Source organism: Myxine glutinosa, chromosome 4, assembly GCF_964187855.1.
Source record: "Myxine glutinosa chromosome 4, kmMyxGlut1.1, whole genome shotgun sequence".
In the NCBI taxonomy this organism is placed as follows: domain Eukaryota; kingdom Metazoa; phylum Chordata; class Myxini; order Myxiniformes; family Myxinidae; genus Myxine; species Myxine glutinosa.
Window position 1 is genome coordinate 69,880,668 of NC_136264.1, and position 12,514 is coordinate 69,893,181.

The 12,514-nt window shown below is 44.7% G+C and overlaps 2 protein-coding genes across 4 annotated transcripts in view; one reads left to right on the forward strand and one right to left on the reverse strand.

Moving 5' to 3' along the window:
• CARS2 (cysteinyl-tRNA synthetase 2, mitochondrial) overlaps window positions 1-4,946 on the reverse strand; it is a 29,105-nt gene extending 24,159 nt beyond the window's left edge. The window contains exon 1 of one of the 3 annotated variants that reach the window (XM_078775865.1): window positions 4,881-4,946. Coding sequence is in view for 1 of the 3 variants with exons in the window: in XM_068112500.2 (XP_067968601.2) it covers window positions 3,927-4,141 (215 nt within the window). In the remaining 2 variants the exon portion in view is untranslated. Of the gene's footprint in view, window positions 1-3,926; window positions 4,543-4,880 lie in introns of those variants that run through there. The other 2 variants (XM_068112500.2, XM_068112502.2) reach the window with 2 other exon arrangements.
• A 6,615-nt stretch (window positions 4,947-11,561) lies between these two features.
• ING1 (inhibitor of growth family member 1) overlaps window positions 11,562-12,514 on the forward strand; it is a 16,880-nt gene continuing 15,927 nt past the window's right edge. The window contains exon 1 of the mRNA XM_078775866.1: window positions 11,562-11,872. Within this exon, the coding sequence (XP_078631992.1) occupies window positions 11,728-11,872 (145 nt within the window). The 5' untranslated portion in view covers window positions 11,562-11,727. The remainder of the gene's footprint in view (window positions 11,873-12,514) is intronic.

Genomic DNA, 12,514 nt, shown 5'->3' on the forward strand with positions numbered 1-12,514 from the left:
CCGAATCCGTCCAAAACGTTTTGAAACATCATGCTACATATCGGTTTTGGCCCATCTCTCAATGGTGACGATTCACTTTAATATTAAAAACTTCGAGTACCCGGATTCAGATAATCACAAAAATGGAGTGAATTCTTCCTCGTCACAACCACAACCTGTCCACCAAGTTTAGTCCGAATCTGTCCGTCGAGATATCCTGTTCACATACAGACAAAACAGGCAGAAAGGGGTGGAAACATGACCCATGACCTTCGGTGGCAGGGGTAACTGGTACGAAGGCGACAGCACGGCATCGCAAATACCCATGCTGCATACCCTAAGAAAAGTTGAAAGATGGCAAAACGTTCCACAAGGAATGACCCAAATATTACATTTGAGGTTGTTCCCCCCCCTCCCCCCCCCCCCCGTTTTTAACCCGTGGCCCTAAGTCTCCACGCCTTGGACATGAACCCGGGGGGGGGGGGGGGGGGGGCAAAATCCAAAAAAATTACATATTTAATGCGTCCTTTAAAAATTGTTACATAGCTCATGCTGATTGCATATATGAAGTTTCATTTACATTTTTTGCCTTTAATTGCATTTTTAGGTGTTGGACTTATATTACCACCAAAACCAAGCTGCGCCACCAAAGGTGGATGGAGGTGATGTTTTTCACCCCTGTCTATCTGTTTGTCTGATTGTGAACAAAATATCCCAAAAAGTTGTGGACGGATTCGGACGAAATTTGGCAGAGAGGTAGCGTATGTGACAAGGACGAAATGATTCGATTTTGGTGAAGATCCGAATCCAGATACTAGAATTTAAAAAAGTGATTCTTCACCATTGGGAGATTGGGCCAAAAACGATATCTCAAAACGTTGTGGACGAAACTTGGTGGACAGGTTCGATGTCTGACGAGGAGAAATAGATTCGATTTTGGTGAAGATCTGAACATGGATTCGGATATGGGGATTACTTAATTTTTAAGTGATTCTTCACCATTGAGTGATTGGGCCAAAAACAAACATATAGCAGGATATCTCAAACAGTTATGGATGGATTTGGATGAAACTTGGTGGACAGGTTGGGTGTAGTTATAGTGGACAAGTTATGGACAGATTGGGTGCATTTATAGTGGACAAGTTATGGACAGATTGGGTGCATTTATAGTGGACAAGTTATGGACAGATTGGGTGCATTTATAGTGGACAAGTTATGGACAGATTGGGTGCATTTATAGTGGACAAGTTATGGACAGGTTGGGTGTAGTTATAGTAGACAAGTTATGGACAGATTGGGTGCATTTATAGTGGACAAGTTATGGACAGATTGGGTGCATTTATAGTGGACAAGTTATGGACAGATTGGGTGCAGTTATCGTAGACAAGTTATGGACAGATTGGGTACAGTTATAGTAGACAAGTTATAGACAGATTGGGTGCATTTATAGTGGACAAGTTATAGACAGATTGGGTGCAGTTATAGTAGACAAGTTATGGACAGATTGGGTGCAGTTATAGTAGACAAGTTATTTACAGATTGGGTGCATTTATAGTAGACAAGTAATGGACAGATTGGGTGCATTTATAGTGGACAAGTTATAGACAGATTGGGTCGAGTTATCGTAGACAAGTTATGGACAGATGGTGTGCAGTTATAGTGGACAAGTTATGGACAGATTGGGTGCATTTATAATGGACAAGTTATGGACAGATTGGGTGCAGTTATCGTAGACAAGTTATGGACAGATAGTGTGCAGTTATAGTGGACAAGTTATGGACAGATTGGGTGCATTTATAATGGACAAGTTATGGACAGATTGGGTGCAGTTCTCGTGGACAGGTTATGGACAGATTGGGTGCAGTTATAGTGGACAAGTTATGGACAGATTGGGTGCATTTATAGTGGACAAGTTATGGACAGATTGGGTGCATTTATAGTGGACAAGTTATAGACAGATTGGGTGCAGTGATAGTAGACAAGTTATGGACAGATTGGGTGCATTTATAGTGGACAAATTATGGACAGATTGGGTGCAGTTATAGTGGACAAGTAGTTATGGACATATTGGGTGCATTTATAGTGGACAAGTTATGGACAGATTGGGTGCATTTATAGTGGACAAGTTATGGACAGATTGGGTGCATTTATAGTGGACAAGTTATGGACAGATTGGGTGCAGTTATAGTGGACAAGTAGTTATGGACAGATTGGGTGCATTTATAGTGGACAAGTTATGGACAGATTGGGTGCATTTATAGTGGACAATTTATGGACAGATTGGGTGCATTTATAGTGGACAAGTTATGGACAGATTGGGTGCATTTATAGTGGACAAGTTATGGACAGATTGGGTGCATTTATAGTGGACAAGTTATGGACAGCTTGGGTGCAGTTATAGTGGACAAGTTATGGACAGATTGGGTGCATTTATAGTGGACAAGTTATAGACAGATTGGGTGCAGTTATAGTAGACAAGTTAATGGACAGATTGGGTGCATTTATAGTGGACAAGTTATGGACAGATTGGGTGCATTTATAGTGGACAAGTTATGGACAGATTGGGTGCAGTTATCGTAGACAAGTTATGGACAGATTGGGTGCAGTTATAGTGGACAAGTTATAGACAGATTGGGTGCAGTGATAGTAGACAAGTTATGGACAGATTGGGTGCATTTATAGTGGACAAATTATGGACAGATTGGGTGCAGTTATAGTGGACAAGTAGTTATGGACATATTGGGTGCATTTATAGTGGACAAGTTATGGACAGATTGGGTGCATTTATAGTGGACAAGTTATGGACAGATTGGGTGCATTTATAGTGGACAAGTTATGGACAGATTGGGTGCAGTTATAGTGGACAAGTAGTTATGGACAGATTGGGTGCATTTATAGTGGACAAGTTATGGACAGATTGGGTGCATTTATAGTGGACAAGTTATGGACAGATTGGGTGCATTTATAGTGGACAATTTATGGACAGATTGGGTGCATTTATAGTGGACAAGTTATGGACAGATTGGGTGCATTTATAGTGGACAAGTTATGGACAGATTGGGTGCATTTATAGTGGACAAGTTATGGACAGCTTGGGTGCAGTTATAGTGGACAAGTTATGGACAGATTGGGTGCATTTATAGTGGACAAGTTATGGACAGATTGGGTGCATTTATAGTGGACAAGTTATAGACAGATTGGGTGCAGTTATAGTCGACAAGTTAATGGACAGATTGGGTGCATTTATAGTGGACAAGTTATGGACAGATTGGGTGCATTTATAGTGGACAAGTTATGGACAGATTGGGTGCAGTTATCGTAGACAAGTTATGGACAGATTGGGTGCATTTATTGTGGACAAGTTATGGACAGATTGGGTGCAGTTATAGTGGACAAGTTATGGACAGATAGGGTGCATTTATTGTGGACAAGTTATGGACAGATTGGGTGCAGTTATAGTAGACAAGTTATGGACAGATTGGGTGCAGTTATAGTAGACAAGTTAATGGACAGATTGGGTGCATTTATAATGGACAAGTTATAGACAGATTGGGTGCAGTTATAGTAGACAAGTTAATGGACAGATTGGGTGCATTTATAGTGGACAAGTTATGGACAGATTGGGTGCAGTTATCGTAGACAAGTTATGGACAGATTGAGTGCAGTTATAGTGGACAAGTTATGGACAGATTGGGTGCAGTTATAGTCGACAAGTTATGGACAGATTGGGTGCATTTATAGTGGACAAGTTATAGACGGATTCCCAAGATAACAGAGTAAACGGACATTTAAATTAGGGACTGAAAACATATTTTCAGAATGTACACATTGGTTCGATTACATGTTATGCAGGACACTATGATGGGTAAACAGTGGAATAATAAGTCGTTTTCGACAAGCAAATGAATTGTTAAAAGCAGAGAGTTCCTAATTCGGACACATCGCACCAAGTAGCGGTATTGGGCCGCGCAAGCAGCAGCGGCTGTCGATCTCCGCTCAAACTGTTACGAACCACGATGCCCGTCGGCCATCCCACTGGCTTTATCCACGGTATTCGCGACGCCCTTGGCTTTTCTCCCGAGTCAGCCTGTCCCGCAGACACGGAAACAGGTCTCCAAGCTCGCCACAGACGGTTTGGGAACAAGGTTCGGCATGGCAGCATGATCAGGCCTTGCTTAGAATCGAGCCAATTATACTAGGCCCACCAAAGGCATTATCGCGCGATTGACGCAACGGATACTTATACACCGCCCTAACTCCTCGGATAAAACATGTACATGATATGTGTATATATATATTATTGGAATGGTAAGTACTCTCGTTAGTACCTTTTCACTTATAATCAAGATTCGTTTACACATGTGAGTTCGAAAGCGCTTAACGAGGTCACTATATTTACCGATTTAAACGTGCTCACTCGTATTTACAATATAATATAGCTATTATAATAATTAATGACTGAAACTAATGAACAAATAGAGTACTGTGCAACAAAACGATCACAACCATCTTTTTTAAAAATCATGAATGAGAGGACGACAGTGATGACGTAAAATCAGTGTTGAAAAGCGTCGTAAAACTGACCCCGTGGAGTCCTTCAGTATGTGGAAAATGACAGATCGAGAAGTTCGTTTTAATTATTAATACCGCGCTTCCCTGATAATAAAATTAAATAACACTCAAATAACTTTGATAATAATAGTTAATACTCTTGTAAAGTCGACGTTTGCCACAAACACACCCAAAATTGTCTCAGTGTCACGTTTATTTAATATAGCGCATCCGTGGTATTTTTAAATGATTTGTTGTTCAATGTTTACATATTACGTACGCAAATGGACATGATTATTTAACCTCACCTCGAGGTACTTGCCGTACGTTATTCCATCCTTCCTTCTTACCGTTTGTCACATTTATTTTCTCACCAACCCTTCCTCCCTCCTGTCTGATTTGCATACCAAGCAGCCTCGGTGGTGTATTAGTTAGAGCGTCCGCTCTGAATCTGGGAGGTCGGAGGTACGAGTCATACCAAAGACTTTAAAAATGGTACGTGCTGCTTCCTTGCTTGACGCTCATTTAAAAAGGATAGAGTATCCACAAACAAACCATATGTTGGTAACAATAGCGCAAGCTTGATGGGCCTAATGGCCTCCAACGTTTAAGTTTATTTTAAGGAAACTCGTATTTATTTATTTATTTAGTGGTGGTATAGGAATACTTTGAGGCTTGGTAGGATAGCCGAGAAGTATGCATACTCGCTTCTGAACTGTCTAGCCTGGGTTCGAATCCCGACCCAGCTATAAACTGTCATCCTGGTGTTGCACAGGCAAGGAAATTCATCATTGACCTTAAGCTGGGTGTCCTGTCTGCCAGCATTAGTTGGTGGACGTTAAAGATCTTGGTGAAGAGGAGGCGAGTTATCGCCGACATCCTGAACGATGACAACTTCCTACCTGGAATGCAGGTAAGAAGTGGCCTGGTCCTGTTGGAGGTTCCTTAAGTCTAAGACCAGGTTACAGTGCTCGTCTTGGCAGCAACTTCTGCACGAGTAACACATTGAACAGGTGGTTCGTATGTTTCATGTGAACGGCCTTCTCTGATTAAGAAGGGCAACCGACACGCAGAATACTTCAATTTGGGGTGGGGGGAAATATACACATGTATATGTATTATGTACTGTATATTTGTATACAATGTCGAGGTTCATGGAGTAGCTAGAACACAGAATGGACCAGGGTGTAACAGAACAAAAGGTACAGTAAAAAGAGAGGGTCAGGGATGAGGGACAAACTGAAGGGAGACTTGGAGAAATAAGGCATGTGGGGAAGAACGAGGGTTAGGAGAGGACACACAGGGTGGACACGATGGATACAGCCAAAAACTCTCAGGAAAGAAAAAATTGGAAAGTTGGAAATAGGTGGGCTAGGTGAGGGTTAATGGCAGTGATTCTAGATTTGGGGAGTTTCACCAAAGGGGGTTGGTGGTGGACCACGTGAACCCTGCAGAAAGCTGGGGGTGGCAGAGCCAAGAGAGGGCATATGGTGCAAGACCAGAAAGTGGTGGAATACAGAAAGACCACTGACCTGTCTGCGATGTGAGAGTAACAGGCCAAGGCACTCAGCCTCGCCTTGGGACATCCCAACAATTTTGAGGGTCTTGCTTTCCACGGCATCAAGAAGGGCAAGGTGTGAGGCAGGGGCACCAGCCAAAAGGTGAGAGCAGTACTCCATCAAGCTGCGAACGAAGGTCTTGTAGATTGATAAAACTTCACATTGGCCAAGGAAACACCATGCACAACGAAGGATGGCCAGTTTTGGACGTCATCTTGTAAATAGTGTCTGCCCAAGAAAGATCATGGCTGGTAGCGAAGCCCGAACGTTTGAGTGACAACTTCTTTGAGTGGTTTCTTTCCGAAGTCGATGGGAGGGTTTTCCAGGCAGTCCTTTAGAAGAGGGGGAGTGAGGGCGTCAACATTGAAAGATATTCGAAGTGTTTGACCAGATTGTGATCTTTTTTTCAAGGTCTGAAGAGAGGGAAGAGGCTGCAGCTTACCTGTCTGAAGAAAGAGGGATGTTGACACAGGGTCGAGACATCAGCAAATCGATAAAGAGGATTCTCCAAGGAATTACAAAGAACATTTATTAAGATCAGGAATGGGAATGGGCCCAGAACACTTCCTTGGGGCTCCAGCCTTGATAGGGAGATGAGATGAAAGGATTCCATATAGAGTGCCACACGTTGGCTGTTACAGTAGAGGAAGTCGGGAAGCCATGTGTCGAGTTGTCCTTGGATGTCATCGGAAGAGAGTTTGGAGAGCAAGGCGGGATGCCAGACTGTATTGAAAGCTTGATATATAGTCCAGAGAGACGGCTCTGATCTCATGTCTGACATCGAGGGCCTACATCCATTGTTGGGCGAGTAGAAGCAGCATGTCCAAGGTGGAGCGACCTGGTCTGAAACCAAATTGGTGATCTGAAATGATGTTGTTGGAGAAAAGGAATTATGTCATATCAACTGCAATGATGGATTGCATGACCTTGCTGATGATTGGAAGTAAGCCGATCATTTTTTGCACCTCTTTTAGGTAATGCAGTGATGGTGGCGGATTTCCAAGCAGATGGAAGATGACCTTGGGCAAATGATAGGGTGACAAAGGCAGCGAGAGGATGTGCACGAGTAGCAGAGCAGGTCTTTTGGACACATGAGCTGATGCCGTCCAGTCCAGCAGCAGATTTAGAGTCGAAGTTTGAAAGAACCTTCTCTACCTTCTCAGGTGCAAAAGACACAGAGTCCAGGAGCATTTGGATATGACAGGGAGTGGGTACTGAGAATGAGGGGTTGGAAACAAGATTTGGAAGCAAATACAAAATTGAAGCATTCGGCCTTCTCACGAGCAGAGTCGGCTGTGGTGCCATTTGAAGGGAATGGACGGATGGACGGGGAGCATACAGCAGAGACAGACTTAAACAGGCACCACCAGGTCTTAGATGAGGGAGACAAATTTGAAAGCTCATTCTTGAAGTCGGACAGATGTTGTTTTCTGGCTCTCTTGAGAGTGGACACACTTGTTACCGACCTTTTGAAATGGACGTTAAGCCAGGGTTCCATCTGTTTGCATTAGTTGGTGGACGTTAAAGATTCCACGGTGTCAGGTTTGGCAAGCCGGTCCATGAAAGGCATGGACCATAAGCCTTCCCCGGGAGTTCGCACAAGGTGGGGATGATGGGGGCTGTTTAAAAGTAGTCAGTCGTTCTGAAAAGGACACACATCACCTTTAATGTGAAGATTCAATGCTAAGAAATAAAAGAGAGACACTAACCATGTGTGATTTGTGTGCTGTATTGTATAATGTATAGAATCCTCACCATATGGTTTTACATTGCAAACCATTTCACAACTAGAATGACACTCGTTATAGCGCATATCCCCGCCAGGCTGACAAGTTTACGATTTGTATCCCACTGATAGGCCGGATCTGGATCTGGACCTGAATCAATTTTTTGGGGATTATTCTTGTCACTGAAGCAACTCATTCACCTAGTTTTGTCATAATCCGTCCACAACGTTTAAAGATATCATGCTATATATCACTTTTGGCCATCGGTGGAGTTTGGGGGGGTAGGGGAGGGGGTAATACCCCCATCTTAATTTTTTCTGTAGTTTATAATAAAGATAAGAACATCCCGTATTTAAACGTGAGTAACAATAATGAACGTAAACTGTATATGTGATTTCACGTACACTCGAACCACACCAACCAATGGTAATTTTGGAAGTCAGACATAGCTACCTATTATAAATATTAACCCCTTCCCCCCCCCCCCCCCCCCCCCCACAAATGGAGAAGTCAAACTGCGCTTATGCTTTCAGCCCTATTACTCAATGATCATGATCTTTCCTGGGAAAACCATATTTCAAATCTGGCCTCCAAAGCCAGTCGCCGACTGGGCATCCTCCGTCGTGCGAAGTCCTTCCTTGGCACACCTGAGCTCCTCACCACATACAAGGCTTTCATCCGCAGCTCAATGGAGTACTGCTCTCCCCTCTGGGCTGGTGCTCCTGCCTCACACCTAGCTCGTCTTCACGCTGTTGAAACCAAAGCGTTCAGAATCATTGGAATCTCCCGGGATGAAGCTAACTCCAAGGGCCTTTCACTCACTCACCGCAGGCAGGTAGGTGGTCTTTCTGTCTTCTACCGACTCCTCTCTGGCCTTGCCCCCCCCAGCCCTCTCTGGGCTCTGTCCCACAAATATTCCTACAGGTCGCACAAGATCTGCCTGCAACCCTCTTATGGTCAAACTGCCAAAATCAAGACTCTCTGCTCACCTTCACTCCTTCATTACTCTTTTCTCCTGCCTCTGGAACAAACTCCCTCACTCTCTTCAATCCCACTCCACCCTCCAAGTCTTTAAAACAGCTGTTCACCACCATCTCTTATCTTCCCCCATCGAAAACCTTGATCTTTTCTACCCCCGCTAATTTCACCCCAATTCCACTTTTTTGAAATACCAACTTCTGTCCAGGAAGTCCTTGGTGTCCTTATGTTTTATACTTCTCCCTCCCCCCCCCCCCCCCCCTTCCCATGCCTCCTCCCCCCGGGCCCTCTCGCTTCCACACATCTCCCTGCTCTCGGATGTTGTGTTTGTGTGCTTCCCCTTCTCTCCCCATCTTGTCTTCCGCTCCCTCTTTTTGGGTATTTTGTTTGTCTGGTTGATTTGTTTGTGAAGCAAATGTCAGCTCTTTCACGAGCCTCGATTCAGGTTCCAAAAAAAAAAAAAAAATGGTGAAGAATCACTTTTAAAATTCCGTATCCAGATCCAGATATTCACCAAATTCAAATAAATTCGTCCTCGTCACACACCCAAGTTTCGTCCGAATCTGTCCATAACCTTTTGAGATATCCTGCTCACATACAGACAAACAGGGGTTAAAACATAACGTCCGTCCACCTTCCATAGCGCAGGTAACGAAGGAAACTATAATAGAAGGAGTTCAGACGCAGGTCATTTGGTCCACCGTGCCTGTGTTTTATTCCACACCACATACATTGAATCTATCAGTTTATTCAAATAATTTCACAAGGAACGGATAGCGGATCGAAGAAATGAACAAACACGACACCCAGACAGCACATTCCCCACTGTTTCTAGGTTCCTATGTAATTCTAGTTTAAAACAGGTAACTCCTGTTTCTGATGCCATGATCTTTCCACAAAGACCATTCCTTGCATTAACTACTCAATAAGTAAAAGACCCTTTCTTTACTACCGTGCTTTTTTTTTTTGTATACAGGATCGAGGCTCGTGAAAGAGCTGAATTTATCACACACAAAAAAATCAAACAGACACATAAAATATATAATAAGGAGAGCGGTAGACAATATGGGGAGAGAAGGGGAAGCACACAAACACAACATTTGAGAGCAGGGACATCGGGAGATCTGTGGGAGGGCTTGGGGGGAGGAGGCGTGGGAAGGGGGGGGGAGGGGTGGGAGAAGTATAAAACACATGGACACTGCTAGGACTTCCAGGAAGGAAGTTGGTATTTCAAAAAAGTGGATCTGGGGTGAATTAGCGGGGGTAGAAAAGATCAAGGTTTTGGATGGGGGAAGATAAGAGATGGTGGTGAACAGCTGTTTTAAAGACCTGGAGGGAGGAGTGGGATTGAAGAGAGTGAGGGAGTTTGTTCCAGAGGCAGGAGCTCCCTTTGTAAACTCTTCTTCTTTAATCTACATATGTTAGCCCCTGGTCCTGTCACTGTCTATGCTGCTGAAAAACCCTTCTGCACTTATTAATTAATTATATACCCTTAATTTTCATAAATATCTCCATCAGATACCTTTGTAACCACCTCCTCTCTACTGTGCTAACAAGGGACTCGCAGAACTGAAACCCTCCCTTTTTGGGGTTGTGTATAGGCAACGGAGCGCTGCTTCGCATGCTCCCGAATGTTTATGTTTTCGCAATGTAAAGGTAGGGCGTGGCGATTGTGAATAGGACTGGTTCGACGATGTGTTCAATGGGTGGAGTCAACCTTCCTACTAATGACGTCGTAGTGGGCGGAGTCAGGCCAGCCGTCCAACCAATGGGTGGAAAGAGAGAAACAAACAGACAGAAAACTGTTGCTACTTTAACACGTAGATAAAGCACTGGGTTCTTCAGCCGCTCCACAAGCCGCAAGCCCTCACACCTCAACTAACAACCTCCTATCCTATGTGGTACCTCATCAAACGCCTTCTTAAAGTCTACATATTCTACATCCATTGCCTCGGCCACCCAATCAGTTACTGCTTGAACATGGAACTCCAAGAACATTCGTTAAACATGAGATCACATGACCACGAGCTCCCTTTGTAAACATTTTATTCCACCTCACGGGATCGGCAGCGTTACACGTTGATACAACACAACGGGAGACGATAACTCGAGGTTATCCGTGTGATGATAACCCGTACGACGAGGGATCCGGAGCGCCATTGCTGTACCTGAAGTGCAGGAAGATTTTTCAATTCCTGTCAGAAGCCGTTCGCGCGCGATCACCCGATCGTGACGTCACCGGTCACGTGCTGCGTTTTTCACTGACGGTACGTTTCCTCGTTTCGGCCGTTTTGTAAGTATTGTATTGTACCGTATTTACCATCCGGTCGCTCATTGAAATTCCTACACTCTGTGCTGTGCTCAGTGCTCGCGATCATTTAATCCGCACTCGATGTCAAACCAATCGTCATTTTACAAACGTTTCATAATGGCAGCAGCGTCACACCGGCGGTGATTTATTTAATTAATTACCAGTAAATAATTTATTTATTGTGATTATTTAATTTCTCCTTTCACCCTCCACCGTTAATCCGCTAAAAACACATCGACAATTAATTTTATTTCCCCCAGTGGAGTGGACTGACTGACCAACCGATCCAATCTACAATCTCTCAACACCCTAAAGTTTCAACTTTACTTTCTTTTGCTTAAGAATGGCTCTTGTTATTGGTAGAAAACTTAATCTGCCACCGACGCCTCTCCCACTCTCTTTCCAAGCTTGAGAACACGCCCACCAATATCGGCCACGCCCCCTACCCCAAGCCGTGTCGTGCCGCGCATGCGCAGTACTCTCGCCACGCTCTCTGCTTCAAACTCTCCACCCGGGCCGTAGACAGCGAGACGTTAGGAAACGAGGTATAACTCGGCATCGGAATCGCGCCTTCCAGACCTCGGGATCGAACATCCAGTTCGACCCGGCTCCTCCGGACGGCATGTACCGACCGGGCAGCCCTGGCGGGCACGGCGAGGCGGCTGCGGCTGGTTTCGTGCTCGCTTACCTGGACTGCGTCGAGTCGCTACCGCTGGACTTGCAGCGAACGGTCAGCTTACTGCGAGAGATCGACGTTTTGTTTCAAGGTGGGAGGTCCACGGACGCAACGAGTGTAGAGACGGAGAAAAGGCTGGTGTGGAGCGGTGCAGCATGTGGGAATGGCGCCGCTTGAACCAAGCAGGATCTAGTGTTGCACTGTGCGGTGTTTGTGTTTTCGAAAAGGGACGCAGGAGAACGTAGACCATTTAGAAAAGCAGGAAAATAAGGGTGTAAAGAAAGGAAGACGGCAAAAAGAGGGAACTTGGAAACGGACGGCAACAGAGAAAGATACTCGGACAGAGAGCGGCGCATTGGGAGGCAACACACACGGAGCGGGAGGAGGGAACGCAAACACGGTCGGTGAAAAAGATGCAGACGCAGTGTGTGTGTGAGAAAAGAGTGTGTGTGAGAGAAAGAGAAGAGTGTGTGTGAAGAATGTGTGTGTGTGTGTGAGAGAAGAGTGTGTGAGAGAAGAGTGTGTGTGAGTGAGAGAGAAGAGTGTGTGTGAGAAAGAAGAGTGTGTGTGAGTGAGAGAGAAGAGTGTGTGTGAGTGAGAGAGAAGAGTGTGTGTGAGTGAGAGAGAAGAGTGTGTGTGAGTGAGAGAGAAGTGTGTGTGTGTGTGTGTGAAAGAGAAGAGTGTGTGCGAAAGAGAAGAGTGTGTGTGTGTGTGTGTGTGAAAAGAGTGTGTG